Raw genomic sequence first — 27171 nt, forward strand, 5'->3', positions numbered from 1 at the left:
TAAGGGAGAATATCCGTAAACACAGAGAGAGGCATGGAGTCGTGTCATTTTGCAGGTGCTGTGGATGGCTGAGCTGTATTTCTCTCTCTCTCGCTCTCTTACACTCTTTACTCCATATCCCCCTTCTCTCTGCCTCTATCTCTCCCTCCATCCAACACACACACACACACACACACACACACACACACACACACACACACACACTTTTAAAGTCTTTAAAGTTACTATCTGTTACCTGTGCTTATTACACCCAACAGAATAAAATAATAGGTCAGTATGAATTGACTGTGCTCATAGCAGCCTTGGCAGCAATAGAGAACAAACAACCAACAGGGTGTAGGACATAATTATTGATTGGTTGTTTGGTTCCTTAGTAATTAGTAGTAATTCCCAAAAGGGAAATGTGATTACCACAGCACAGGACTGCTGAGCATGACAGGAGTGCAAGAATATGGATGCACCCAGGAAATGATGGCGATGCAAAACTCTGTACTGAATCTGTCTGGATAGTCTCTACAAGGACTGATTAAGCTGGTTGGCAAAGCAAAATTAGATTGGTGGGGTTTGTATCATATAAGACTGTTATTCATTTGCATTTGGCAGTAAACTCAGAATGTCATAAAATGGATTATGAGATAGTTTGATGGACCCCTTTGTGGTGGTATGTGACTTTGGCAGGTATAGTCAATTATTTTAAGTTGACTTTGTGTATATAAAGGATCAAGGGAAAATATAACTCAGGGAGATAAAAGAGGACAGGGTGGTACATAGAAAGCTGCACACAAAGGCACAAAATCCTTCACAAAAAGTGCTTTGACCGAATGAGTTCACACCAACCCTGCGGCTAGTGAACTAATGTAAGTGTTTGGGCCATCGAGAGACTGCAGTTTGTGTGGTTGATGGAAAGTAAAGAATAGCTGGCTACATAATACTTCACAAGTGAAGCGGATAATCTGTGTGCACTACTGCCATCTGGTGATGATTATTTTTACAAACGGAACCATTGCTATCAGCTTGATAATGGAAACTGCCATTGGAAGGCTGAGAAGAATTTTTCAGATGTTGCAGAATCCTGTCTAAAGGTGATTAAGGGTTTCTTTAGCTTTCTGATTTATGCAGAGCCAACAGGCAGAAGCTGTTGTGAATTTTGAATAGTTCCTGCTGAATAAAAGACAAATTCATTTTTTTAATGATATATTTAGCACTGTTAACACTGCTACTAGTCTTAACATATGAGATGAAGTCACAGCATGTTTATAGACAGGCTAATGCACAGGTTTCAAACATGGTAGTGCTTATATCTTCCAGTATTAAATGGTCCTCCACTCATGTATGCCTTGATTTCCTTTTTATTCTAGGAGTAATTTGAATGTGCAATGTGAAGTTCCCTTATTATGGAATTTGTGTACAGGGGACAGACTCCAGAAACTTCAGAGCGCAATTTCCTGCAGAAGGCCCAGATGCTGGAGACATACGGTGTGGATCCTCATCCATGCAAGGTTTGAGTCTTCATTTCGCATAGTTGTGTCTCATATGCAGTCTCATCCAAACCAAGACATCCAAACCATCTCCACCTTCAAGCCAGGGCTGTTTCTTCCCTACAACTGCTGAAAGTGTGGAGTCATTTTTATCACACCTGATGTGGGTTCAGCATTTGTTTGTCGTATCCTTGGGCCCCCCAGTCTTATGGATAGTGGGAGATGTTTCTAGATCAGCTGTTTGCTCTGTGTGTTCCTGAGCCGTGAGTGGCTAGACAATGGGCTGATCTGCCTGTGGCCAGTGTCCATGAATGTTCGCTGTCCATGAATGTCTGTTGTCTCGGTGTGTGACAGGACGTGTCTGGGAACCCTGCCTTCCTCGCCTTCACTCCTTTCGGCTTTGTTGTGCTTCAAGGGAACAAGAGAGTCCATTTTCTCAAATGGTGAGTAACTAACATGATCCATTTCTTCTATGAACCTCCGGTGTTACACTCTCTCTCACTTTCTGTCCCTGTCCCGTCAGTAGGAACAATGAATCACTATTGCCAAGAGCATTTTGTATTCCACGTCCCAAGGCATACCAGACACAGCTGGAAATGGTATATTGAATTATATGTTCCCAGTCAACGGGGCCTGGCCCTGTGGCCCACTCTGTGGCCTGGCACAGCATACAGGTGTCCAGTTATCCCTCTTCAGTCTATCCCCCTTGTGCCATCTGGTGAACTCTGCTGCCACATAATCAGAAAGATGCACATAAAACATAGCACACTCAAAGGATCCAGTTCATCTAGCTAACAGGCACATCTTGAGCACTTGTAGGCCTTTCTATAGCTGTATGCATATGCATAGAATGTTTTTACACACTGTAAACATTATTAGAATATACCCATGCTCCTACAGATATTTATGCTGCCATAACATAGTGATTGAGATACAAATAATGAAGCACCAATAGGCTAGCGTTATTATTTGGACTCATTTACTCATTTAAATCTTTTATTTTAAGTAAACCAAGCGACGCTTATGATATCTGCTCTGTCTCAGTTTACAACTGTTGTTTGTGGGATTTGTTGTTTCTTATACTAAGCAGTTGATTTTGTCCAGTGTCTTGCTTTGTGGTTTTATCAGCACAGCTTCTTCCATTTTTCCACAACAGGAATGAGGTGACAAAGCTGAAGTTTGAGGGAAAGACCTTTCATATATATGCAAATCAGAAGGAGGTGAGAGCATGAAAGAATCAAATGATTGTACTTGGAACTGGAGCTACAATGACCAGTGATCTCGTGGTACAGTCATGGTGTCTTGTGATGTGTGGAAATGTGGCAATCCTATGTAAATATTTCCATTTGTTCTTCTACCGCCCTCAGGACAAGAAGATCATCTTAACATACTTTGCGCCAACTCCAGAGGCCTGCAAGCACCTTTGGAAATGTGGCGTGGAGAACCAAGCTTTCTATAAGTGAGCCTGCACCTAATCATCCTTCATGCTTCCATAACAAACACAACTCATCTTTATGCAAACTTTATTCTGATGGAAAAGCAATGAAAAGAGGGAATACAATGAGAGGAGCAGAAGAAATAAACAATAAAGCTGTAAATTGGACAAGATTGTAATGCCTCTACAGGCTTGTAAAAATAGCTTTCAGTGCAGCAGCATTCAATTTTTCAGCTTTCAGAGTCTGTACAAAATACAGACTACCAAAACACCAACACCATAAATTTTTATGTTTTGCCTGTCGCTTAAAAGGGAGTGCCATAACATCACGGTCATCCTGATACTGTTTTCCCTCATTCATAATATATGATGCTGTCATCGCATGTGCATGCAGGGGCTAGCAGCTCCATGCCTTGTTCCATGTCAGGGATGACATTCCTGGCTCAGGGACTGGTAGGGCAGTACTTGGCCGGAAGTTCTTCATACAAAAGATGAAATATTAAAATCAATTGATTAAACAGCAAATTTCAAATAGCGATGACAATAAATGAGTACTAAAATAAATTTAAAAAATATATATTTTATACAGATAAAACTAAAATAAAAACAGAATAAATAAAAAATTTAAGTAACTAAATATGGATTGTAATGCTGAAAATTAAAAAGTTAAAAGTCCGGTGGTACTAAACTGAGTTTAAAGCTTGGTGAAATAAAAACGTTTTTAGAACAGATTTAAAAGCATCTAGTTTCAGGTCTCTTCTATTGTACTCTAATGACTAGTTCCAAGAACACTGTAACAGCCAAGCACTGCCTCACCAAGCCTAGTCTTTGGGCAGGACTAACTGACTAGTTCCTAACATTGCTGTGGGATCTGAGTGCTGCTCAGAGAAGAGTAAGAGAGAAGCAGAGAGAGTGTGAAAGGGGGAGAGAATGAGAGGTAGAGTGAGAGTGGAAGAGAGAGAGAGAGAGAGACTATGGGGTGGTGTAAGCGAGGTAAAGAATGTGAGGGGAAGATAGAGAGAGTGTCACAGGGGGAGATGGATAGAGAGTGTGAGAGAGGAAGAGTTTCTATGCGTGTGCTTCATCAGCAGTCAGTAGCCACAGCAGGATGTGGACTGTTCTCTCTCTCTTTTATCACACTGCCAAATGTCATGACGCTTCATACTGGATCAGGCTCTTTTCTGGACCTCAATAAAAGTTCTTTTTTTAATTAATTTCTCACAGTTCACGTATAAAGTGCAGACTCTCAGTACTGGAAAAAAGGTGTTTAAGCTTTCCAAAGCATTGCTCAGCTTTCATTAAAATCCACGTTGCTGTGGGAGAATGTTTAATTGTTGCTGGAAGCTCACATATTTCAGGTATTCGAGATATTTTAACACAAGTTAAAATGACTGTATTCTGCTAAATAAAAATGAATTCCCCTACATTAAAACAACAGCCTGCGTGAGTACTTTGGGCACCACGTGGGCTCAGCAAAAGGCCCTGCGTAATAGAAAGCTTGGGTGTTTGTTTCCAGTGGAAGCTGTGTTTAGTAATTGAGACCGCAGGTTCTGCTGATGTGCAGTGCTGAACAAAGCACTCCCCCGAGATGCTTCATTAGAGCCAGGGCCTTTGAGCTCGCATTCCTGATCCACAGGCCATGCTGAGCACAGAGCTGATCTAGCGCCTATCCTTCCACCTTCCAGCTCAAAATGATAGGATCCTTTTCATGATTTGCAAGTCATGTTTGTCTCATTTGCATGTTTGTTTGAGGGAGATTGGTGTGCATTCAGGCAAGCAGTATTGCACTGTGCAGTAGTCTGTGAAAGTCTTATACAATCAAGAGATTAATGTTGGTTATAAAATTTGCATCATAATTTCATGATTATATGCCCTCTTTTGCCCATTTAGAACTTTGATATGCAAATCTTATTTAAATGTTTTGTGTGAAGTGCTACGTATGTTAATGAGATATAATTTTAATATAAAATGTATATATAAAAATATATATATTTAGTTTAGGCATTAGGGGAGATGATGAGCCACCACACTGCCACTGTCTGCCCTCAGGGCCCATTCCCTGGACTTCATTTAAGCCTAGTCTTGAACTGATTTACATACCTTTGAAAGTGCTTCTCAGTCCAAGTTTAGTCATCATTTTCGTCTGGGAAACTGGCCCTTGGTGTCTTTTCTGAGCGCTTACATCAGTCATGCGGAATTTTGTGTTTGTTGTTTGTCCGCCACCCAGGTTGGAGAAGTCAAGTCAGGTGCGTACTGTGTCCAGCAGCAACCTCTTCTTCAAGGGCAGCCGCTTCCGCTACAGGTGAGTACTGACAAACACGGGGTCACTGCACAGGACGCAGAGTGGGCCAGGCGAGCTCACCTGTATGACTCCGCCCATGACTCCGCCTCCAACACAGCACAGAGCCCCCTTAGTGACATATGGGCATGCACACATGTGGACAGCGTGTAAAGGGCTTTTAGCTTTCTTCTTGCTTCAGCTGTAATATGAAGAATGCCTGTCTATTTAGAAGATTTAGGTCCTAACTGTTTATGAATTTTCTTTTAAGAAAAGAAAAGGAAGCAAAAGGAACTATTTTAGTCTTTAAAATAAGAACTAAACTATTTATTGAATATATGTAACTGATGAAGGGAATGTAGTATTTACAAGTTATAACATTTTATTTTTATTTAAAAAATTTTTTTAATAAATAAACTAAAATTTTATTTTTATAAAAATAAAAAATACTGAAATATAGTTGCGTGGACATTATTGAATGGTAACATTCTTTAGCCATGCTAACCTCTGCAGAATAGGGGCATGCCTCATGTCATGAAGCTATTACAGGTCAGAGATTGAGTTTGGGATAGAAGAGTCCAGAAGGTTAATCTAATTCCAGAACCTAATGGACTGCCGCAGTCACCTCAGCTATCGCTCACAGGCACTCCGAGCACCACGGCTCTGCCTGGCCTGGCGCGGGCCACATGACCTGGGAGCTGGTAGGTCAGGAAACAAGAAGGATGTTGGGTAGAAGACACCTTTGTTGGCAGACTTGAGTTCTGTTCCCTTGTGCCCCCTTTTATTGGGTTGTATTATGACCAGGAAGATCATGGATCTGCAGAAGTGCACATGGGCATCAATAGTTAGAAGCAGCTGGAATCTACGAAGGGAATATTGAATATTCGGTATTGAAATGGAAAACTGAATATTGAAAGGGAGGTGATGTGATTGTGTGTTGGCATTAGGACTGAAGCTTATCTGGTCTTATGTTCCGTGTATCTGCCGCAGTGGAAGAGTGGCTAAGGAGGTGATGGAGCAGAGCGCTAAGATCAAGAGGGAACCTCCTGAAATCCACAGGTACATGCGACAGGTGGTCTGTTCTCTTTGGCCTGTGGCTGGGAGACTTCAGGCAGCCAGTAGAGTGTGTGTGTTTGTGTGTTTTCTGTGTCTGCACATCTGTGTGTTGCCAAAAGCTGGCCTGACTGACTCGATACCTTGGAAATCAATGTAATGTAGTGTAGTGTGTGCGCGCGAGTGTGTGCGCGCGAGTGTGTGCGCGCGAGTGTGTGCGCGCGAGTGTGTGCGCGCGAGTGTGTGCGCGCGAGTGTGTGCGTGTGTGGGTGTGCGTGTGTGGGTGTGTGTGTGTGGGTGTGTGTGTGTGGGTGTGTGTGTGTTGAAGGCTTCTACAAACATATAAGCATAATGTCATTTGCCTCATTTTGCTGCTAAGACAATTTAGGGTGTTGATGCCAAGTTGTGCGTGTGCGTGTGTGTGTGTGTGTGTGTGTGTGTGTGTGTGTGTGTGTGCGTGTCTGTGTGTCCACAGGGCTGGCCTGGTGCCCAGCAGAAGTTGTCCATCCATCACTCATGGGCCGCGGCTGAGCAGTGTACCTCGCACCCGACGGAGAGCCGTCCACATCTCCATCATGGAGGGTGAGTGTCCGCATCTCCGTCACGGAGGGTGTATGTAGCCAATAGCCCAAATCAGTGTTGAGTGGAAACAGAAGCCTTCCCATCCCATCAGTCTTCTACAGAGCCCTTGTGTCAACATCAGATCAGCTGGAAGCTTCACTGACATATTCAGCCTTTACTGAGGCTAGTTAATCAGGCTTTGAGTGATTTAACTTACAAAGTTATGAATTTGACTTCTCAAGCTGTTTGATGGTTAGTTTGCTTATACCTCACTGCTATACTCTGACAGTAAGGGTGATTGGTGTAGTATGTAGGCAAGAGGAGCAAAGAGGAGTGGTGTTTTCAGCTGACTGTGCTCAGAAAGTGTACAAGCACAGATAGTGACCAATGTTGGACACAGGCATGCACACGCACTCTCATACACACACTCTTACACGAATCCACACCCCCACACGACACAGTAATCTGAGCCTGGCCCTCTGCAGGAGAGACAGATGTCTGTGTCAGTCAGTGCACTGCTCTGTTCACCCTGGCCTGTGTGTCTGAGTAGCACCATGGCGTGATGATTGACACTATCTGTGCCCAGCCTATCCCACCCACCCTGGACTTCCATGTGTGCCTCTTGCCCCCTACCCCTGGTTCTCCTCATGGGCATTGATGTCATCACATTGAAAGGAAGGCCTAGGTGCAAACCAGTGTTGACCAGTACTGCACCAAACTAATGCTTGGCCAGGCCAGTTTGGGCTTAACATGAGTAGGAGGGTCTATTGCACATTTGTATGGACTCAGGGAGTATGTCGAGGTGAACATATCCCACATGTGCTGACGCTGTGTGCTCCTGGAGTATTAATACCCAGTCCTCTGAAAATAGCCTGAGCCTTGCTCTCCATTTAAGTCCCTGGCTGTGGGTGGGGAGATGGGCCAAGCAAGTGCTGGGCCAGCGTTGGGCTGAGGCTAAGGCCAGCCTCACCGTGCTGTGCAAGCTTCCCATTGGAGACGCTCTCCGCTGCTTCTTCTCGCACTCAATTCCAGCTGCTGCACCCGTAGCCAGTAGCCTCACAGGGGGCCAAGAAGACCAAGGGGACTAGTGACAGGCTCGACCCGCGGCACACACCTACCCGTGACCTGCAAGGGCTTCTGTTCGCCGGCCTTTGGAACTGTAGCCATGGTGAAGTGCCTGATCCGCATCAGCACGCGTGTAAACGTGCACCTGCGCATGGTGAACCACTGCTACCGGGACGTGAAGGTGCGAGTGCTCAGTCTGGGCCCACGGCTGCTGGGTAAAGCCCTCGGTGTTTTGCCGCTCTACCCAGCTCTCGATACACAGCAGGAGCAGCTGCAGGCGTCGCCCCTGCCAACCACGCCACGCCCATGGGCCGGGCCCATTACAAGCCCAGGTGCAGGCCTGTGTGTGTGTGTGTGTGTGTGTGTGTGTGTGTGTGTGTGTGTGTGTTATTGTATTCGACTGGTTTGGACAATGGTGGGGGCCGTGTATTAACTGACACATTCTCTTAAGCCTGAGAGTATGCCAAACTTTTGTCTTGAAATTATTTGGCACTTAGATTCAGAGTGTGTAGGTTGCTGGTTGGGAGAGAGCTTTGTAGTTGTAGTTTAATTTGTGATTTTCAGTCCGAATATTGGCTTCATCATAAATGGTTTGAGCTTTGCTCTCATTTGATTTAGTGATAGGCCTAGTCAAATGGATTGAAATCTCGAATCACTATCATGTTGTCATCTTAGTACAAGCAACATGCTGTGTTGGTTGTAAACTATGTTCTTTATTTGGTATTTTTTCCCACACAGAGTTCCGTAGGCTGATATTTTATGTAGAACATGAAAGGACTATTAACTGCCTCCTGAAGGTGGTTTCTGAGATGCTGTCATCAGCCTGGCTGTTCAGAACACACTCTCCATGCCACTGTGACAGTTTAGTGCTTGGAATGGCTATTTTATTTAGTGAATGAAAAGTCTATGGCTCAGCAGTAAGAGATGGTACATTGTCATGAGCTGGCATCCTAATCTTCTAACAGTGGAATGAAGGCTGACACATCTGCCATGACATGGTTGGGAAGCAAAATCACAACAAAGGTTTGCTTTGGAGTTACAAATAGAGCCAGGCACAAGTCTGAAATTGGAACAATTTGGGTTATCTTTGAGCTTACGTATGCTTTTGGAGTCTGTGCTATCACTGATGGAAGCAAAACCAGAGATGACATTAAAGAAACGTTCAGTGAACAGGACTGTGGTTGAAGAGGAATATAGTTCGAACTGTATATGTGCTGTGTTTCAGGTTTTACATGTAGTGAATTTTATGAAAATTTATGAAATGTAACTTTTTTATAGCGCAGATACGCTCACATGGTTAAATTGAAGTTTTTACATTTTTGCAGAACATAAAATAATTTGCACTAGGTATTATTTAGAGAAAAAGAGAAAATATTCCCAAATTGATTAAACACTACCCAAAATCATATTTGGAAAATGACTGGATCATGAATTTTAAAATGATTTAGTGATTTTTTTTTTTTTTACATATAAAATTATATTTACCCTTTAGTTCTCAAAGCTAGATCTAGTTTAAATTCTAGCTGTAGCTAAAACTTTGCTAAGAAGAGATGTGGAACAGACAGTTTTGTCAGAGGAATAAACATTCTGATTAATGATCATTGGCTCATACAGGTTAACATGTTTGATTGCAGTGAGGGGCCCAGCTTCATTGCTTCATGTCATGTGGTCATCTTTCACCTTTCAGCTTCTCACAGCTGCCCCCTAATGGTTGTAGTTTGCCATGACTGAAGTTTGTCTATGCACTTGCTAAGCACAGGAGTGTACAGCCATTTCAATTGAAATAACAGTCTCCTTTCTTTCTATACCTCCAAACCCCTTTCCCAGGCCTGGAATCCCTACGAGACTCCGCCCACTCGACGCCAGTACGTTCCGTCTCTCATGGCGACTCCTTCATCCCAAGATCCCGCAGCCACGCAGCGGATGCCGGCGACGGCATGGCCATTATCTCAGACGATGCATACAGCCCGTCTGACAGCGTTCTGCCCACACCGGTAGCCGAGCACAGCTTGGAGCTCACTGTCTCACGTCAGATCAATGGCGCCCCCTGTAGCATCGAGGAGGAAAAGGAGTCAGAGGCAGGCACGCCCTTGGGCGAGGAGCCGGGCGATCTGGGCGCGGACAGTAGGGCAGCGGGCTCCTCACAGGCCGCCCTCAGTGAGGTGGAACAGGTGAATAAGTTTGTTCTAAGTGTCCTCCGTCTGCTCCTTGTGACCATTGGACTCCTCTTTGTTTTGCTCCTCCTCCTCATCGTCCTCACCGAGTCCGACCTTGACATTGCCTTTTTACGTGATATCCGCCAGACCCCCGAATTTGAGCAGTTCCATTACGAATACTTTTGTCCCCTCAGGCGGTGGTTCGCCTGCAAGCTCCGCTGGGTGGGCGGGCTGCTCATTAACAAGTGAAAGTGGGGCGTAGCGCTCGTAAACACCCTGCCACGCTGGGGGGTGAGAAGACAACAAGCACGACGGAGAAAGGTGGAGGGCAGCCAACCGTCCTTACCACCACCCAGCTTCTGTCATGATTCACCCGCTGAGGCCCTGGGCCTCCCCACCCGGAGCGCCCTTCTGCTCCTCTTTCAACCTCCTTTTGTGCCCCACATCCTTTTTGCATTCTGGTGTCAATTTGTTTTATCCTTTTCCATTTTGCTCATTTCTTTTTTCCTTTTTATAAAGACAAGATTTTTCTCATTATTTACCCTCTTTTTTTAAAACTTCAGGTCATTTCAGGTGTTTTATTTTTTAAAATCGACAACAACAAACTTGTTGACTCAATGAACTGAAGATATTATTCCTTATAAAGGGATGAAATATTTTGTTGCAACAGGAGACGTTGCCTTCATAGCTATTTATTTTGCATTTATGATAATTAAAGTGGCACATGAAGCTATAAGTCAGTTGTTTTAGTGAGGAAGGACAGTGCAACTGTGAAGTGTCTGGTGGACAACCAATGCTTTCAAGAGATTTCACTCATAGTTCATATCCATCCATTTCAATTGTTAACAATATATTGCAGGCTGCTATGACTTACAGTTAGTAATCTACGGAATTGATCTGAACAGCAGTGAGATGTGCGTCATTACGATGTATGAGAGTGCAAGTTGGATTAAGAGGAAGGTGATCAGTTTGAGTGAAGGTTGATGTTATTAAATAAAGGTTTGGGGTATTTTGAAGTTTGGTATTTTGCAAGATTATTTTAAAGCTGTCATATGTTTTTAGGGATATATAAATGTGTGAGCGGTAGCAAGCTGTGAACTAGAAATCCATTTTAAAAAGAGGTTTTCTAAAGGTTAACAAAAAAACCAGTAAATATGGTGTTTTGTCATGTGACCCAATAGTACCAGTACCTTTTAGAGAAATGTCCGTGGTTGACGTCTTGGAAACACGCAGCTCTTATAGATGCAGTCTAGCTAGATGTGCAAGACTGTAACAGCTCCAGTTTTTCAGCATCCCCACCAGCTTCTCTATCACTTACCTTTGGTTTTCTTATCCTCTTTTTCTTATTGCTAGGAGAATATCTAAAGATGTCTTACTAGAGAAGAAATCATTTCTGATTCCATATCAAAACCTGCTCTTTCATGTGTATTTTGTGGATATCATGCTATTACTTAGAATTACAATAACGACGCTGTACTTTTTGTACAAAAGTAGTTAGTTTCCTAATATATATTGACAGTTTTTTCCATGTATATTTTAACAGAACTGAAATGTTATTTTGGTATTGAAGATTAAATTATACCTTTTTTAGCTCTGTTTCAGGTGAGGTCTAGAACATGTGGAGTAGACTTGTTTAGGGGAAACCCAGTAGATGTTTAATCCAGATCCGCTGTCCGTTTCCACCTTCTCTCATTCAGCCAGCAGTGAGCCTCCATGCAGGCCCCAACCTCAGAAGCCTTTTGTGCTCGAGTGTGGCGACACACGTTGGGAAAGGGAACGCTGCCTTTGAAATGGCAATGACAACATTTCTTCTGCACAGTCTAACGTGCAAAATGGTGTCAATGTCACGTGCAAAATGTACTTGAAACTGGGAATCGGTCTGTAATGTACTGTGTATAATGAGAAATGGAGCTGATGATCACAGAGGCTTGGCTGCGTGGACTGGGTGTAAGGAGACGGTTGTTTGCTCATGTCCACCCCCTAAAGGTTGTGTAGAAGTGTGTGTGTTGACTCTGTGTGAGTGAAAGAGAAAAAACATTAAAAGAATATTCCAACATTTTTCTCCAAAAAGAAAGCCTAAGGCATTTTCATCCCATTTTTTAAAGTAGGAAAAGCATGATTTTCCAAAAGCTTCCACGGGGTGCACAGCGAAACCACTTAATTCTCCTGAGAATGTTTTAATGTTCTGTGTTGGAATATTGTAGATCGGGATGTTTAATTGTTTTTTACAGCACTGTGCACGTGAGTTTCAGTGTGTAAACTAGCAAGAAGAGTTAACTGTCAGCTATCAAACTAATAGGTTAATGACGTTACACTAGACATTTAGTGAATGTTAACTCATTCTTAATTTGTATCATTTGTTCTGAGCAAGTAATGATATTGTGGCTATTGATGACTATTTTGATGCTTTCAGTGGAAAACAATTTTGAATCCAAATCTGAGAAAAAATATGATTTTGAAATCTTATGTGCAGATTTTATTTTATTTTGTTCATTTTTCACGAGAAAAATGTTGAAATATTAATTTAAGCAGAGATAAATATTTTGGCTTATTTTTGTCCAAGGGGAGCTCATGGTGAAAGAGCAGGGAGTTGTTATTGAAAACTACAGTAAAAGAGATGGGAAAGATGGTGCTGGAAACGGCCGTGTTTGGCTCGAAACCTTACATTCATTCTGACGAACAAAAGCACTTCAGCTTCTGACAGTAGGCCCAATTCAGCGCAACACACAAGCTTCACGCTGGACTGATTTGCTATGTCGGTGTGCTTCTCTCCGACCACCAGGCCGTTCCTGCTTGTGTGAAACATCAAAATCAGTGGAGAGCTTATGTCGAACACGTTGGTTTTAGTAGTATTTACTTACACTTGCGTAGACTTGCCGACGTCAGTGGTTGAGACGCATTGGCTCGGATCGGAAGCTGTGGGAAGCTGTCTAGACTCTGGAGTGGACTGTGAAATCTGTTTTTCAGTCCACTAAGCTCTGTTAGCACAGCACTGTCCGATTACGCAGGTCTTGTAACTTTCCATTCGAGTGCTGTCTTCCACCATTATCAAAAGCTAAAAGGAAAACCAATTTGATTAGTTTGACAGTGCAGTGTCAACCGAGCACTGTAGCAGATTTTGTGATGTGGCATCGAAGATTAAAACATCCTTAAGCATATTTATTAAGATATGGTCATAGTATAGGTGTGAAATCTGAGAGTCACTGAAATACTGCATGTCTGTTAGCTAAAGAAATATCCATGCATGAATCTTCAGCAGCCTTGTAATGGAAGAATACCGCCTGAGTCTGTTTATATTTTCTTATTATCAGCAAAGAGGGGGAGTAGTTCAGTGAAAACACAATGGTGAGTTTATTCATCTTCATATTTCTGATAAAAAAGATGCATGGATTTGTTTGGAGAAAAGTCCACTTACATAAGGCTTTAACGGTATAATGACGGTTGGTGAGCCTTGCTGATGGTCAGCATTTCTTTTACAGCATTATGTAGCCTGGGTGGCTGGACCTGCATGTAAATAATACAGCTGGCAGCACCATTCAAATAAGCAATAATTAGTTCAATAATAATTAATGGTTTTTTTTTGTTTATATATATATATATATATATATATATATATATATATATATATTGTGCCTGAGTTCAAAATAAATTGTGATCATTTCCAACAATTTTATTTTAATACTGTATTTTAGTACGTTTTAGTAACAGTTTGAGTAAGGAAAGTATGAGGTTTCTTCTTGGGAAGAATGTGTGTATGTTCTCAGGACAGAGCCTATGCACATTGAGATCTGATCTGCAAATGTACATATTGAAGTGGCCTGACTCATATTGTTGTCAGATCTTAGTTGTGTGTGGACATAAATCTGACTGCATTATAGATAACAAGTAACAGTTTTTACTTACCACACCTCCCATTGGCAGGCTTCTCATTAGCTTCCTAACCACAGTGCTGAATAATACATTGTAGTATTTGTGTTTAAGAACACCGGCTGTTACAGGTTTCATCGAGTCCATCAAAAAGGGCAGAAAAAAAGAGAAGGGCTTCTCCGGCTTGAATTACACAGAACATCCTGGCCAAAAAGTAAGATTGTCCATTAAAAGTTTCAGTCCAACTGCCAAGACAAACTGTACCCATAAGCACTAATATGAGCCAAAGTAATTTATATGCTTCCGATCTAAAATTAATTTGTAATATTCTTAACTTCTGGAATGGTAGACCTGTGCTCGCTTCAAGCCAACAAGAGTAATATCTGAGTGCTGTTGTACCAAATGCTAAAACCGTACGTCTTACGCTGCAGTACTGCAGGGCCTATGTCTTCACACATGTGTTCAGGTATGAGACACACAGTACCAGTGTCCCAGATTATACACAGTGTGCAGAACTTTTATACCAATTAAATAACTGATGGAAAATATTACCTTCTTAGCTGTCTGAAAATAGCTTACAGCAGGAAAACAGCTGGTCTGGCTAAATAGGCAAGCTCTTAAAGAGGTAGAACCTTGGATAAATATTTATTTTTGTTTGAAATCTATTACATACCCCCCAGCCCCAATCCCAGGGGCCAAAAACAAAACCTCTTGATTATGGATCCTCAGCCTGTGCAGTCAAGTTTCTTGATGCTCCAAAGTTTTCCCATGCATGGCATGATATAACCAAGACCAGGACTGTACTGAATGTCCCCGTGGAAATCATAATTGAGGACTGGCTCCTCCGCTACAAATCCATTAGGACCTTAACAAATTGTGTAAACTGATTAGAAACCTGGATCTTTTGCAAGCACTACAATAATAATCTGGTTATAAAATGGTTAGTGATTGGACTGTGACAATGATGGTAAATCAATCACTAAGCAATCTTACCAATTTTGTAATATCCGTGCAGTTTTATGCTTAAAATGTAAACCTGGCATTTATTTGAACATTTGATACTAGTGTTAGTTCCTTAGATTTAATGGGTTAAAAAAGGACAAAAGACAGCATAATCAAAACTAATAATGCCATAAACAGTGTTATTGCAGTATCGATCTGCTGTATTCTAGTATGGGAACTGGCTGAAGCACTTCACTGTAGATTGTAGATAGAAGAGTTTGTTTTCCTCTCACTGTATTAGAAAAAAGAAGCTTAGTTGGTCTGATGTTGGACAGGTGCTACATGCTGCCATTCACTCCGGGGTGTGAGCAGAACCCTGCATTGCAGATGCTGTACTACCATAGCTAATATCCACTCTGAGGCTATTCATAGAAGTGATGCATTATTGTTGCATTTACATCAGATCCAACATGTTCACATTTGGAATAAAACAAATAAACAAATGGTATTTGTAGTTTATAGGCATGTTTTTGAACATTATAGGTGAAGGAGCATTTTATAATGCAAGCTTGTAATGGCTGCAGTATTGTCAGGTATATTGAAGCCAGTGGGATAGTGACACCTATTTTCCAATAGTGCCTGTTCCCCACACAGATGTATTGAAAACATGCTTGTGATGGCCTGAGGTTCAGAATCATTACATTGTTCAACAACTAGGGGACCACTCATCAAAGAACAGTGCTCTTACCACTATCATGGTCTCTAGCTATATATTCTTCTCTTTTTTTATTCAGAGGTCATGCATTCCGACATTAGTAGGAACTCATACACTGAATAAACTGATTATACCAATTAGCATATATCTGCGCTGTGTTCATAATCACAGCTTTCGAGCCTAAATTTGTCAGGTCACTATGGAGCTACAAGCAGATTTGTAAATTTAACACACATAATGTATCATGCTCGTTAGTTTGCCAACTCCCACAAACTCATTCAGCAGCTATGCATATAAACACACCAAAGTGTTTATGCATAAATCTCTCTGTGTAATTCCTGTAACCTGCATTTTCTTTCAGCTCAGCATCGGAGGTCGTTGTTTAGTTACTTAATATATAACTAGATCTACAAACATATACACATTTATGTGCCAAACACGGTTCCTGTTGAGTCTGATTCATTCCAAAACCATCTTTGTACTGTAGGAAACCTTCCATGCGAAACGGTATTAAAATATTGTTTCTCTGATAGTCCCTTGTAACTGGTGCCATGGAAATATTCAAACTTGAAATAAACATTCAAATGTGTTTAAGCTTACCTTGTGGGTTGTTCCTAAGAGTACACAGTGTGACAAAAAACTAAACTTCAATTGCATTTGTCAATCTTTGCATGCGATATAAATGCAAGAAGGCTAGTAGATTGCCAATGCATTCATAATTATCCACTGAATTGCATGAATCTTTTTAGAGGCATGTGATAAAGTGAGGGTGTACCATGACTCTCTGCCCGCCCACAAAGATCATTCTTAAATTGTTCCACTGAAGAGGAAGTGCTGAGACATATGGACCTGCTGTTAACTGAGAAAAGCCCCATGCATTCTTAATTACCTTTAGGAGTGTTTCTCTGATGCTCATCAATACCAAATTTGGTTACATAGGGACAAAATATTATGACAAAACATTTTATACCTCAGTTCTAAAAACTGCCAAATATACCTTTATTTTCTGAAATATCTTAAACAGACCAAGAAAGCCGCACGTTTTAATAATGTTCATACGTATGGTTTTAATAAGTTAAAACTTCAAATACAAAACGTAAGAAGCAACATGGAAACAGCCCTTGGGACTCACTAGATGGTCCATGTTTTTGCTCTAACACAACACTGGTCCCAGGTTAGCAGGTTACAGCAACGATGGGTACCATCTAGTGGCTTCCAAAGACTGGGTTAAACACCTCTCCTTTAAACTTTCCAATACAACACTGAAATGAAATGAAAAATGAATACTGTACATAAACAAGACAGCAAGCAAAACAATACTTTACAACCATGCAGCCATCGACACAGAGAGAACAAAAAGCAATGATGAACCGCTGGGTAATGCTGGTCATCTCAGCTGAAGTGAGAGAGGGCTGGCTTGAGGAATGGCCGTGAGGTGCTGTGGGGGATGGGCAGGGCCATGAAGCCAGGTCTTCTCCCTGACGGCGCTGCAATCCTGGAGCTTCCGCCCGCTCCCCGACCTGCTCCCTGACCTGCTCCTCGCCCTGCTCCTCGCCCTGCGCCTCGGGAGCCTCCTTTAGATGAACGCCAGCTTCCATTGCAACTACTGCATAGGGAGAAAGCATGGCAGGATAGCATTATGCCCCCGTATGCCAGTTCTTATTGTTTAAAGTGCAGTCGTGTCAACACTGATCCGAAAACTAAACTTAGACATTTTAAAATATTGAAAATTTTCAATCAGTGATTGTATCATTCAAAGTATTTCCAATTTCTTTGATTTGATATATAAAGACATTTGGGTTATTCCATGTCAAGAGAAGGGTTTTCAGCAAAGCACGCTCTACAAACGGCTCAATAATGCAGTGGCTCCATGGTAGGTGATAACATGTAACGCTCCAACTTGCTCTGGAGCACTGACCTCTTGGATGAGTTCTGGCTGGCGTAGCCCCTCCGCCGTTTGGGCTTCCGTGCAAAGGGAGCTTTTTTCCTCTTCCCCCCCTGGCCTGTGCTGAAATAGGCTGATGAGCTGCCAGCTTCGTCATAACCTTCTGCATCTTCTTCACCACGGCCACATGTGGTGTCGATCCACCCTGAGCTCTCAGCCTGATCGTCAACTTGAGGACAAAATGAAGATGTATTTGATAATCAATTGCTGGATATTTCTGATAAATTACTGAGTTTCAGTAAATGAAGAAACTGACACAGTCAGTGCATATACACAAATTACAACAAGGGGAAAAAAAAAAAAAAGATACAACATACATGAACACAATCTGAGCTGTCCAAATAAACTCATTTACTAGCCTATAAGTGCTAGCTTTATCAAACAGAGCAAGGTTGGAATTAGCCCTTTAACATAGGCATTGCTGCACATGCCATACGTTCTGCTGTTCAGTCCTCACCAGGCAGCTGCCATTCTGAATATTTCTGCAGCAGTTCGATGAGCTCTGCTCCATACTTCTCTAGCTTGTCCTCAGTCACACCATCAATCTGCAGCAACACCTCAGGATCAGCCGACAGAGTTTCTGCCCAGAAACAAAGTGACACCGTCCTGAATGCCAAAACACAGCTAGACAGGCAGAAGGAATGAAAATCAATTGGACTGATTTGATGGGAGGATGTATGCATCCAGCCATCAGAGGTGAACATAAGTGGGAAAGTGTAAAAATCAAGTAATCCAAAAAAAAAAAAAAAAAAAAAAAAAAGCCCACTAAACTGAATGCTGTTCTTTTAGCACTCGGTGAGCCACATTATATTATTATGTGAATGTGGAATTCTGTGGGAGATTAGGAGTGAATGTGGGTTTCTGGAGCTCACCAGCGATCTTTTTTAGAGTGCTCGTGGAGAAGATGTTGTAGTAGTGAAGACCGAACACTTTGCCCAGCTTCTTGCATAGCTCATTGAGCTCTTCCAGACACTTCTTGACCATCTCCTCCCTCTTCGATACGCTTCTGGTGACCGAGGCTTTATGCTTCCTGATGCTCGAGGCGCTCTCAGTTTCATGGAATTCCACCTGCAATGGGAACGTTTTTAAAAGAATTCTTTGCCCAACATATAAAAAATTTTTGAGGTGCCCAATTAGTATAATGTAAACAACTATGGTATCTGATATTTTAGCATTTACCCACTACTAGTTAAATTAACATTAGTTTAAGTATTTCTTTAGGATTCTTTTCTAAAAATATATTAGACATGACTGTAATGGAGCATATATAACGGGAGGTAGTATATACACAACACTTTATCCAATCAAAACATTCTCGGTAAGGTTACTTCCTGAGGTTAAATAAGCAGCTATAGATTCCAACCTGCAAGCTGCCACTCAGGACGTTCATGGCTTTAGGGCCAGCTGAGATGTAGGCCACAGCCTGGCCATTATTAGTGATGTACAGGTCTTCCATGAGGATGTTATCTAGCACAAGCTTTTTAAAGAGCCTGTCTGCGTTGTGTCTGGAGTAGGCTGCACCGGTTCCATACATGCCCGTTTGGATCCGGGCACTTTTTGAGCCTGTGGAGATATGCCTGTTAAGGTTTACTACGTTCATCCTTGCTGGAATTTGGACCAGTAATTTGTGACAGTCTTACCCAAGAAAATGTCAACCAGCATATTCAGAGTAAGCCTGTTTTGCTGGCTAGATCTGCCATATCTGCTGCCAATCTTCTCACAGTATTCTTGCACGAAGTGCACAATCCTCTCAACGTCCTCAGTCACGTTTCTCATTTTGTATTGCTGAAAGAGTGACATCTGGGCATTACATAAGCTCAGAAACACTGAATAAGATGTTTCTTCTCTTGGGGATACGAGTAAAATGTACAAAGAAAAAACTCGATGCAAGAAGTGCGATCTTGAACACTACATTTCGACAAAACTACACGACCAGCCTCCGTCATGAAATAAATACCAGATGATTGAATGAATTGCTTACATGGGGCCGGGCACAGTTATCACAGATGACCTCAGGGTGCTCCTTACAGAAGTCAGCATTGAATTTATGCTCCCCGAAGTATGCAAGCAGCTGAATCCTCCTACACTCGGCCACATTCTCGCAGAAATGCACCATGCTGTGCAGGTTGTTGATGTGGGTGGCTTTGGAATGGTGGTTGCCATCTTTGTCCACTGCAGTCACATTATGAAACCTTTATCATGGATGGCCCTTACACTGTCAATGGGTCAACCATACGCTAACATCTGGACTAAATGTCATATTTCTGTTTGCAAATGTTGATGTTTTAGGTTTAATCTTGGACCAATTTGACCTGGGTATAAAAGGATAGAATAACTAATATAACAAGTCAAATGATCCATCTTCAGATTAAAACAAAAATGTTGGTCAAATTCTAAAATCAAACCAGTAATTATATTGGCTTGTCAACATGTGGCCTGTTAGTACATAGAGCACTGGCAATTAACAACACAAAGTAGCCGACCACAGGATCAACACCATAGATGCAAATCAACAAACTAGATCTAGAAATGGTCAAACTACACAAAAGGTCTGTGCATGAAGTACCACAGCAAAGGGACACCTACTAGCGATGAGTCTTTTGATGCGAATGACATCAGAGTAGGTATAGAAGAGGACACAGTGGGAGATCTCTCCATCCCGGCCAGCTCTGCCTGACTCCTGGTAGTAGCCCTCCACTGACTTGGGCAGACTGGCATGGATCACATACCGCACATCAGGCTTGTCGATGCCCATGCCAAATGCAATGGTGGCACATATGACCTAGAACGGTTGAATCACAGTAACAAACATGCTGTGACAATAAGAAGAATTTAAAAATCCATTGCTTTAGTATGAATGCATGCTTAGGATAAGTATAATTTAATATAATTAATTCTGAGCAACGAAATAAAAGGTAATTTTCAAGTTTACAAAAGACCTGAGTGCCAATTTTCTGATAAAGAAAAACATATTATCTACGACGTAACCTGGCATTTGTACACCAGTGGCCAATTAACTAAATGGACCACTAACATTTTGGCAAACGTTTTGAAAAAGGTTTGTTTATTATTTCATTATACAAAGAAATCGTCTCACTTGGCACCCATCCTGGTTGATCCACTTGTTTTGGACATACTCTCGGTTGCTGTTGTTTAGCCCTGCGTGGTACGCCAGCGCTGCAATCCCAGCCCTCTGAAGACTGTCCGCCATGCTGTCACAGTCATTCCGAGACAAGCAGTACACGATCCCAGAGTCACCTGGGTGGGAAGGAGAAAACAAAATGCCTTCACCAGTGAATGTAGTGGAAAAAGGAAAGAGAAGAGAAGCACCACTCAGCTTAACTACTAAGTGCAGTGCAGGATACTCACGTGGATGGTGTTTCTGGATCCAGTTAATGCAGTCCTCATCCACTTTCTTGGGTTTCTTGGGCAATACAACATATTTAAGATTGTGTCTGTTGAAGCTCATTGTGAACCTGTTGAACAAGCAAACATATTGACATTTCATGACACTCTAAAAAAGGCATGTCAAACTCAGTTTAGATAAAAGGCCACATTACCCTCAATCCAGCTGTTTCGTGGGCCAGACCAGAATAACCAGATAAATAATAACCCATTGGCATCTGCTTAAGTGTTATCATTTACCTAAAATGCACATTCTGAATGCAGAAGTTGAGCTTGTACAAAATACAAAGAGGATCAGTTTGCAATGAATTACTAAAAAATATCTACTTTCCTAAATTGTTATTTTGTAGACATACATTCTCAAATTCTTGACTTGCTAATGTACAGATTTTACTAGTCTAGATCCCAGTCCTGAGTTTTTTTTGCTTAATTTTGCCCCCTAATGGACTAACAGAGACTAGCTCTTTCTCCATTTATATTGCAGATCTTTCAAATACAATTATGGTCCACAAGATGATTTTAATCTAAACTTAACTTAAAACAGAGATTTATTTGGATTTATTTGGCAGGATATAGAACCTTAACTGGCTGGTCCCAGCCTGTGTGCCATGTTCATCACCTCTGCTCCTAGTATGTGGTTAAGTATGAAGCCACCAAATTGCAAAACAAGATCAGCATTGAGTGTTGGCTTATAGGGTCAATAGAGCTTGATGTGCTGTAACTAAACTCTGTAGGGGCCTACCTCTCCAGGACCTGACACCTCTGATAATAGTGCAAAACATAGTGTATCACCATGACTCTTCCTGAGCACATCCCACTGACTTACACTTGGGGCCGAGTCATGACCAGCTGGTTGAGGATGTCCTTCTGGACTCGAGGTGTGGCAGTGGCTGTCAGTGCCATGATAGGAACACTGGGAAATTTCTGCCGAAGTTCATGCATGCGCTTGTAGTCTGGCCTGAAGTCATGTCCCCACTGCAGATTGCACAATATTTATTAATAAAACACACATTTCTCTCTCAGATATTTCCTCTCAATTCTTGTAGTTTACTTCTGAAATATGGTTACAATGAGATTCAGAACTACTTGGACACTTTTTACAAGGTTGACACTGTACTCTATTATTTGAAATCTAAAATGACAATCAGTCAGTGTTAGCTTTAGTTTAAAAGGTAATCAGGTGAACCACTTAAACATTATACATGTTGACAACACAAGCTTAGAGAAGTTATGAAAATAACCAAAAGGGCTTTAAGCTGTACAGTATGGGTCTCGAGGCTGTCGCACACCTGGCTGACACAGTGGGCCTCATCAATGACAAAGCGAGCAAGCAGACCTCGCTCATACAGGTTCTGCAGGGCACTGACCATTCTCCCACTGGCACAGATCTAAAGACAGAAAGCACACACATGCGCACATCAGGTCACAAACAACTTCAGCCATCATGTGCTCTAAGGAAAACTTAACCCTGAGTGGTCACTGTTCTTTCTCTCTTATTGTTAGCAATTTTTGCATAGTATACTTTTTAAACGAATGGACACACCTTCTCTGGAGTAGCGTAAAGGAGTTTGATGATGGGATCTTTCCGAGACAGCTGCATGTAGATTCGAGCAGCTTCATTGTCACTTTTATCCCCAGATAAGCTAGTGGCCGGGATCTGAAACAAAATCATTCCTTCATCAGAAAACCACCACTCACCTCAGCGTTACACATTTACACCAAGCTACATACGTCTCTAAAAAACAACTGTTAGCTTATGAAAGGATAACCTTACATCTAATGTGGTGAGTTTCTGAACCTGGTCCACAATAAGAGAACGCAGTGGTGAGATCACCACCGTCACCCCAGCAGAGACACAGGCGGGCAGCTGGTAGCACAGGCTTTTACCTCCACCTGCAAAGAGAGGAGATTCCATCTAAAGACACTACCATACATGCAGCACCACCTGTCCACTGTACACCTGTCTAACAAAAATGTTTACTTAAAGCAGACCTAAGCACCATAGTTACCCCCTCTTTTCCCTTTAACTTTCAGTTGTTCCACAATACTGAATGAGTTGTGCTAAGAATATGAACCTACATAAGGCGACTAGAAGTTACAGGGAAAACTGTCTGGGGAAAAACTACCCATCCCAGACCTGTAAGGCACTCAGCAAGTAGACCAACCAGCATAAGTTCTGAACAGGTGTAGATGACCTCAGACTTAAGCAATCACAACTGTTGAGGCATAATGCTGAGAAATATATTAATACACAGCAGAAATAGGCACATTAGATGTTGCTAAAGATACAATTAGGGCTGAACAATATGTTTGTTAATCATTAACGCAAAATAAAAAGCCTCAATATGTGAAGGAGCACAGGGTGATATATTGCAAGACATTGTGCAATCACAATATGCATCTATGCAAATCACAAGATAGTATTGTTCTCCATTTCATATGGTCCTAGATATGACTCCAACCTGTAGGCATCAGCACAAAAGTGTCCTCTCCGAGCAGGGTAGCATTGATGGCTTCTAGCTGATTGAAGCGAAACTGATGAAGACCAAACTTTTTGTGAAAGATCTTCATCATCTCCGGAGAGTGAGGAAAGCTGAAGCCCCTGAAGCGGTCATGTGCTGGATTCCTGAACGTAACCTCTGCAGAGACATACACATTCAATTCTGTGTGTACTATACTAAGGACTAAATAGCTAAAGACCTATAACCTAGAACAACAAAAAAGCATTAAGAATAAAACCTAAACAGTCCAGAGTCACTCACCAGGAGAAGGTGGTTTAGTAGGTTTTACGACAGCAGTGGGGGTTATGTTGGGCTTTTTTACACATGACTTAGAAGATCCTACTTCATAAACAGGTTGTAGGAGAACAGAGGAATTCCTTGATGCTGAAGAATCCACAGGCTCATCATAGTAATCTGGGATATCACTCTCATTGAGGTCATCAATGTCAAAGTCATCAATATAAAAGTCATCTGGTTCTGTGTCTGCTCGTGAATTTAAAAATTCAGACTCTACAGTGCTGCTTCCTGCTTTTCTCTGCTGATTACTTCGGTCAGCCTTCGAGGGCTTGCTGGGTGAAAAGGAAAGTTCCATCTGCTCTAGATCCACAGAATGACCATTAGCCTTATTGAGGGACATCCTGGAGGAGCACTCCCCTCTCAGAACACTGCCATTACCGCAGTTCAAGCTTGATGCCTTTCTCCTCTCTCCATTCATAAGCAGGTTGAGGGAAGGGTTGGGGTTCCAGGAGCCACCTGGGGTTTCCACACCACTGATGACGCAGTCTGAGTCTACAAACACACTGTTACTGCTATCCATGGACATGATGGAGGTGATGGACTTTCGGAACTGAAAGCAGCTCTGTGCGTGGTCTCCTTTGCCTGAAGTCAGAGGGGTTGCAACACCAGGACTTGCTCTTTGGAGCACCCTGGGCTCAGGGGTTGCTCCTCTGTTTGATGAAAAGTTTCCCAGTGATGCAGCATCAGCAAGAATCCTTTTCCTGTGGAGAACCACAACATTTATCTGATGTTAAATATAAGAGATGTTAGATATACAATTCAACTAACTTGTACAGATCCCACTGAGGAAACGGCTTTGGTAAAAAAAAAAAAAAAAAAAATTACAGTAACTCTGCTTATTCAGTGCTGTTTTATTTTACCTGTGCGCTCTCTGTAAAAGCAGATGTGTGCCACAAGTCAAGGTTATAAGCTCATGCTCAGGGATCGTGTCCACTAGACAACAGATAGACTCCATAACACTGTAGAGAGCATCACTGGGATCTAAATAGATAAACAATTTTATTCAAGTACCTAAAAAAAGAAGTTTAAATACATCTACTGTAAGAATATAAATAGAACCAAATAACATCTTAGACCTTTTGAATCTTTAGCAGGTACATCCAGAGTTCCTTGGAAGCTTGACATAGACCCTTTTGGTGAAGCAACAATTCTCTCAGCATGGGCAAGAGCAGATTTTCTATGATAAAAGAATATATTCTCAAAGGAAAATTTAAATTACATTTCTTATCTAGATACATTTCATTGTATCTTATTTTACAGGAATTATTCAAATTAACAAAAAAATAGATTCAACTTTTGAATAAAAACCTATTTGTAACAAGTATGAGTTCTACTTTTTGAACTCCTTCATTTCATTATTTTCATGCCACTTTAAACTAAAAACTGTTGCTACCGTTTCTCTAGTGTTGAGAAAGATGCACTCCTGTCTTCAGGAACAGGGGAGGGTGGAATAAAATCCAAGTTGTCCTCTGGCATATTGTGAGTTGGACTGTCATCAACATTTATGATGTCTGAATTATGTTCAATTTCTGTAAACCAAAATCATAAAAAACATAATAAATAAAACATCCTTATGATTTAAACTGATAATATAAGCTATAGCACAAACAGTGAATCAATGAAAACAAACAGAGACACTCACTTGATGAACGCTTTTCTTCTGTTTTTTCATTAGGCCTTGAAACGTCATTAACACTCTCATCCTCACTGTCACTCAACAGTGGCTTGAGTTGGAGTGAAGTCAGACGACGCTTGGTTGTCTTGATGGGCGAGTCATCAGGCTCCCCACCAGCAGGTCCTGCATGGGCATGGTACTGTTCAGCAAGGGGGTTCTCTGTTGTAATCTGCTGAATTCCTGAAGTTGCAATGTCTTGCACTATAGGCAAAGCTCCATTTTTAATGGTATTAGCACCCTTGTCAGCATCAGTTTTAGGGGATATTTCCTTGTCTTGCCCAGATGATTTTTTCACAAGAGTCCCAGGGCTTTGTGATGCTGCCCTTCCCTTGATTGGAGTTTCAAAATCATCAAAGTCATCCCAGTCATCCAAGTGAACTCCAAATGAGTTGTCAGCCCCAACTAATCCTAGGGTTTTATCCCCATTAGGATCAGCGGGGATGTTGTCAGGTTCTGGTAGTGACTGGACAGACTGGGCAGGCGTGTGCTTACTCACTGCAAATGGGTTGGTTAATGGGTTGGTGGTCTGTGTCTTGGTTTTGCTGGGTGCAGTGAAGTTGAATTTTGGAGGTGGTCTTTCAGGCTTGCATGGAAATTTCAAAGGAGTCTTTGTTATTTCACAGCTGCGAGGAACATTGACACTCCGGCTTGCAAACACATTTGTGCCAGTTACCTTTTGGGGAACTTCAGTTTTATTAATGCCTGGTGTAGACTTCTTTTTGAACAAAAATGCCCTGGAAAAGACGTTTGTAAAATTATTTTTGCGCGTTACATGCAGCCTTGTCAAACACGGTTTCATTACGGTAAAAGAGACCCAGCGTTTAAGCTGTCACAAAAAACCCCCCAAAAACTTACCCAGGCTTTGGCTTGGCCAGAGACAACTTGCTCTGTGCGACGACACTACAGTGTCGCTCAAGTTGCTCTTTCAAATTGTTTTGAGGGAGAGTCGACATTGCGCGGAAAGTAAAATATGCGTGCAAACTAATTACATTGCTTATTGCCAGCTAGCTGAACAACATAAGGTTTGAATTAAACAAATATTAGGTTCGGCCAACTATATTAGCTATCTAGTGGGCGACTAAGATGTCAAACGTAGATATAGTCTATCATCAGATAGCGCTTGCTAGCGTTAGCTAGCTACCAGAAGTTATTGCATTTTCCCGTTATTGCATTTTGGTAAACGCAGAAACGGTCACAGCCAATTTTTGTGATTTTCACGGCTGAGAACAATTGCGAATATAAATGAATATAATTGAAAACAACACTGAACCTGACATTCTTGCAAATCCTTATAACACTTGACCCTGCCTAAAGCTGTCATTACCATACTGTTTTTGACTTCGCGCTCGTCCTTATTCGCGGTAACCGCTTCCGCTTCCTCAACTTCTTCGTTGGTGTTTCTTGGGCGGCACAGCGGTCACTGTCGCCACACTGTGTTGATTTGTAGACCGAATACATTTGCACGTTTCTGATGGTAATAACCTTTGCTTGTACTCCAGTACATATGGGAATAAACACATCTATTTTTAGTAACATTTACATGTACTACATTTCTGTTGGTCATAACTTCCAAATTTGTTTTTTTTTCTATCACAGAAACATAATAATAGCACCAAAACCTTAAGGTCTATGTGGATAGGTGCTGTGGAATGTATAAATTGATCTTAATTTTGTCCTGCTGTACCTCCTCCATTGCATTTCTGTAGGTAACTCAGTACTTTTTTTGTAGGACCATTTCTGGTCCTATTTGAGTTATAAAATTTGCAACCTAACCTCTGTGACTTTATATGCTTAATAA

At 41.8% G+C, this 27171-nt stretch overlaps 2 protein-coding genes across 4 annotated transcripts in view; one reads left to right on the top strand and one right to left on the bottom strand.

Annotated features, from left to right (window-relative positions):
- Positions 1-16139, top strand: part of frmd5a (FERM domain containing 5a) — a 79151-nt gene extending 63012 nt beyond the window's left edge. The window contains exons 7-15 of one of the 2 annotated variants that reach the window (XM_081715729.1): positions 1412-1499; positions 1833-1921; positions 2635-2698; positions 2846-2937; positions 5141-5215; positions 6182-6250; positions 6720-6826; positions 9698-10041; positions 10221-16139. In XM_081715729.1, coding sequence (XP_081571855.1) covers positions 1412-1499; positions 1833-1921; positions 2635-2698; positions 2846-2937; positions 5141-5215; positions 6182-6250; positions 6720-6826; positions 9698-10041; positions 10221-10268 — 976 coding nt within the window. In that variant the 3' untranslated portion in view covers positions 10269-16139. Of the gene's footprint in view, positions 1-1411; positions 1500-1832; positions 1922-2634; positions 2699-2845; positions 2938-5140; positions 5216-6181; positions 6251-6719; positions 6827-9697 lie in introns of both variants that reach the window. The other variant, XM_027004602.3, reaches the window with a different exon arrangement.
- A 452-nt stretch (positions 16140-16591) lies between these two features.
- On the bottom strand, positions 16592-26714 carry blm (BLM RecQ like helicase). 2 transcript variants are annotated; one of them, XM_027004551.3, is made up of 22 exons: positions 26229-26714; positions 26047-26107; positions 25341-25956; positions 25092-25227; positions 24775-24875; positions 24559-24679; positions 23663-24399; positions 23363-23539; positions 22675-22793; positions 22444-22557; positions 22190-22288; positions 21727-21875; positions 20865-20971; positions 20593-20753; positions 20082-20277; positions 19477-19667; positions 19136-19280; positions 18859-19058; positions 18368-18563; positions 17953-18075; positions 17469-17664; positions 16592-17156 (listed from the first exon to the last, which is right to left on the bottom strand). In XM_027004551.3, exons 1-22 carry the CDS (start codon positions 26324-26326, stop codon positions 16943-16945), a joined length of 4257 nt encoding a protein of 1418 aa, XP_026860352.3. In that variant the 5' UTR covers positions 26327-26714; the 3' UTR covers positions 16592-16942. The 2 variants fall into 2 exon arrangements, with proteins under 2 accessions (XP_026860352.3, XP_026860351.3); XM_027004550.3 differs by having other exon boundaries at positions 25341-26107.
- Between the last annotated feature and the right edge of the window lie 457 nt (positions 26715-27171).

The sequence above is a fragment of the Electrophorus electricus genome, chromosome 6 (assembly GCF_041902795.1).
Source record: "Electrophorus electricus isolate QZ-2024a chromosome 6, ASM4190279v1, whole genome shotgun sequence".
Taxonomy (NCBI): Eukaryota; Metazoa; Chordata; class Actinopteri; order Gymnotiformes; family Gymnotidae; genus Electrophorus; species Electrophorus electricus.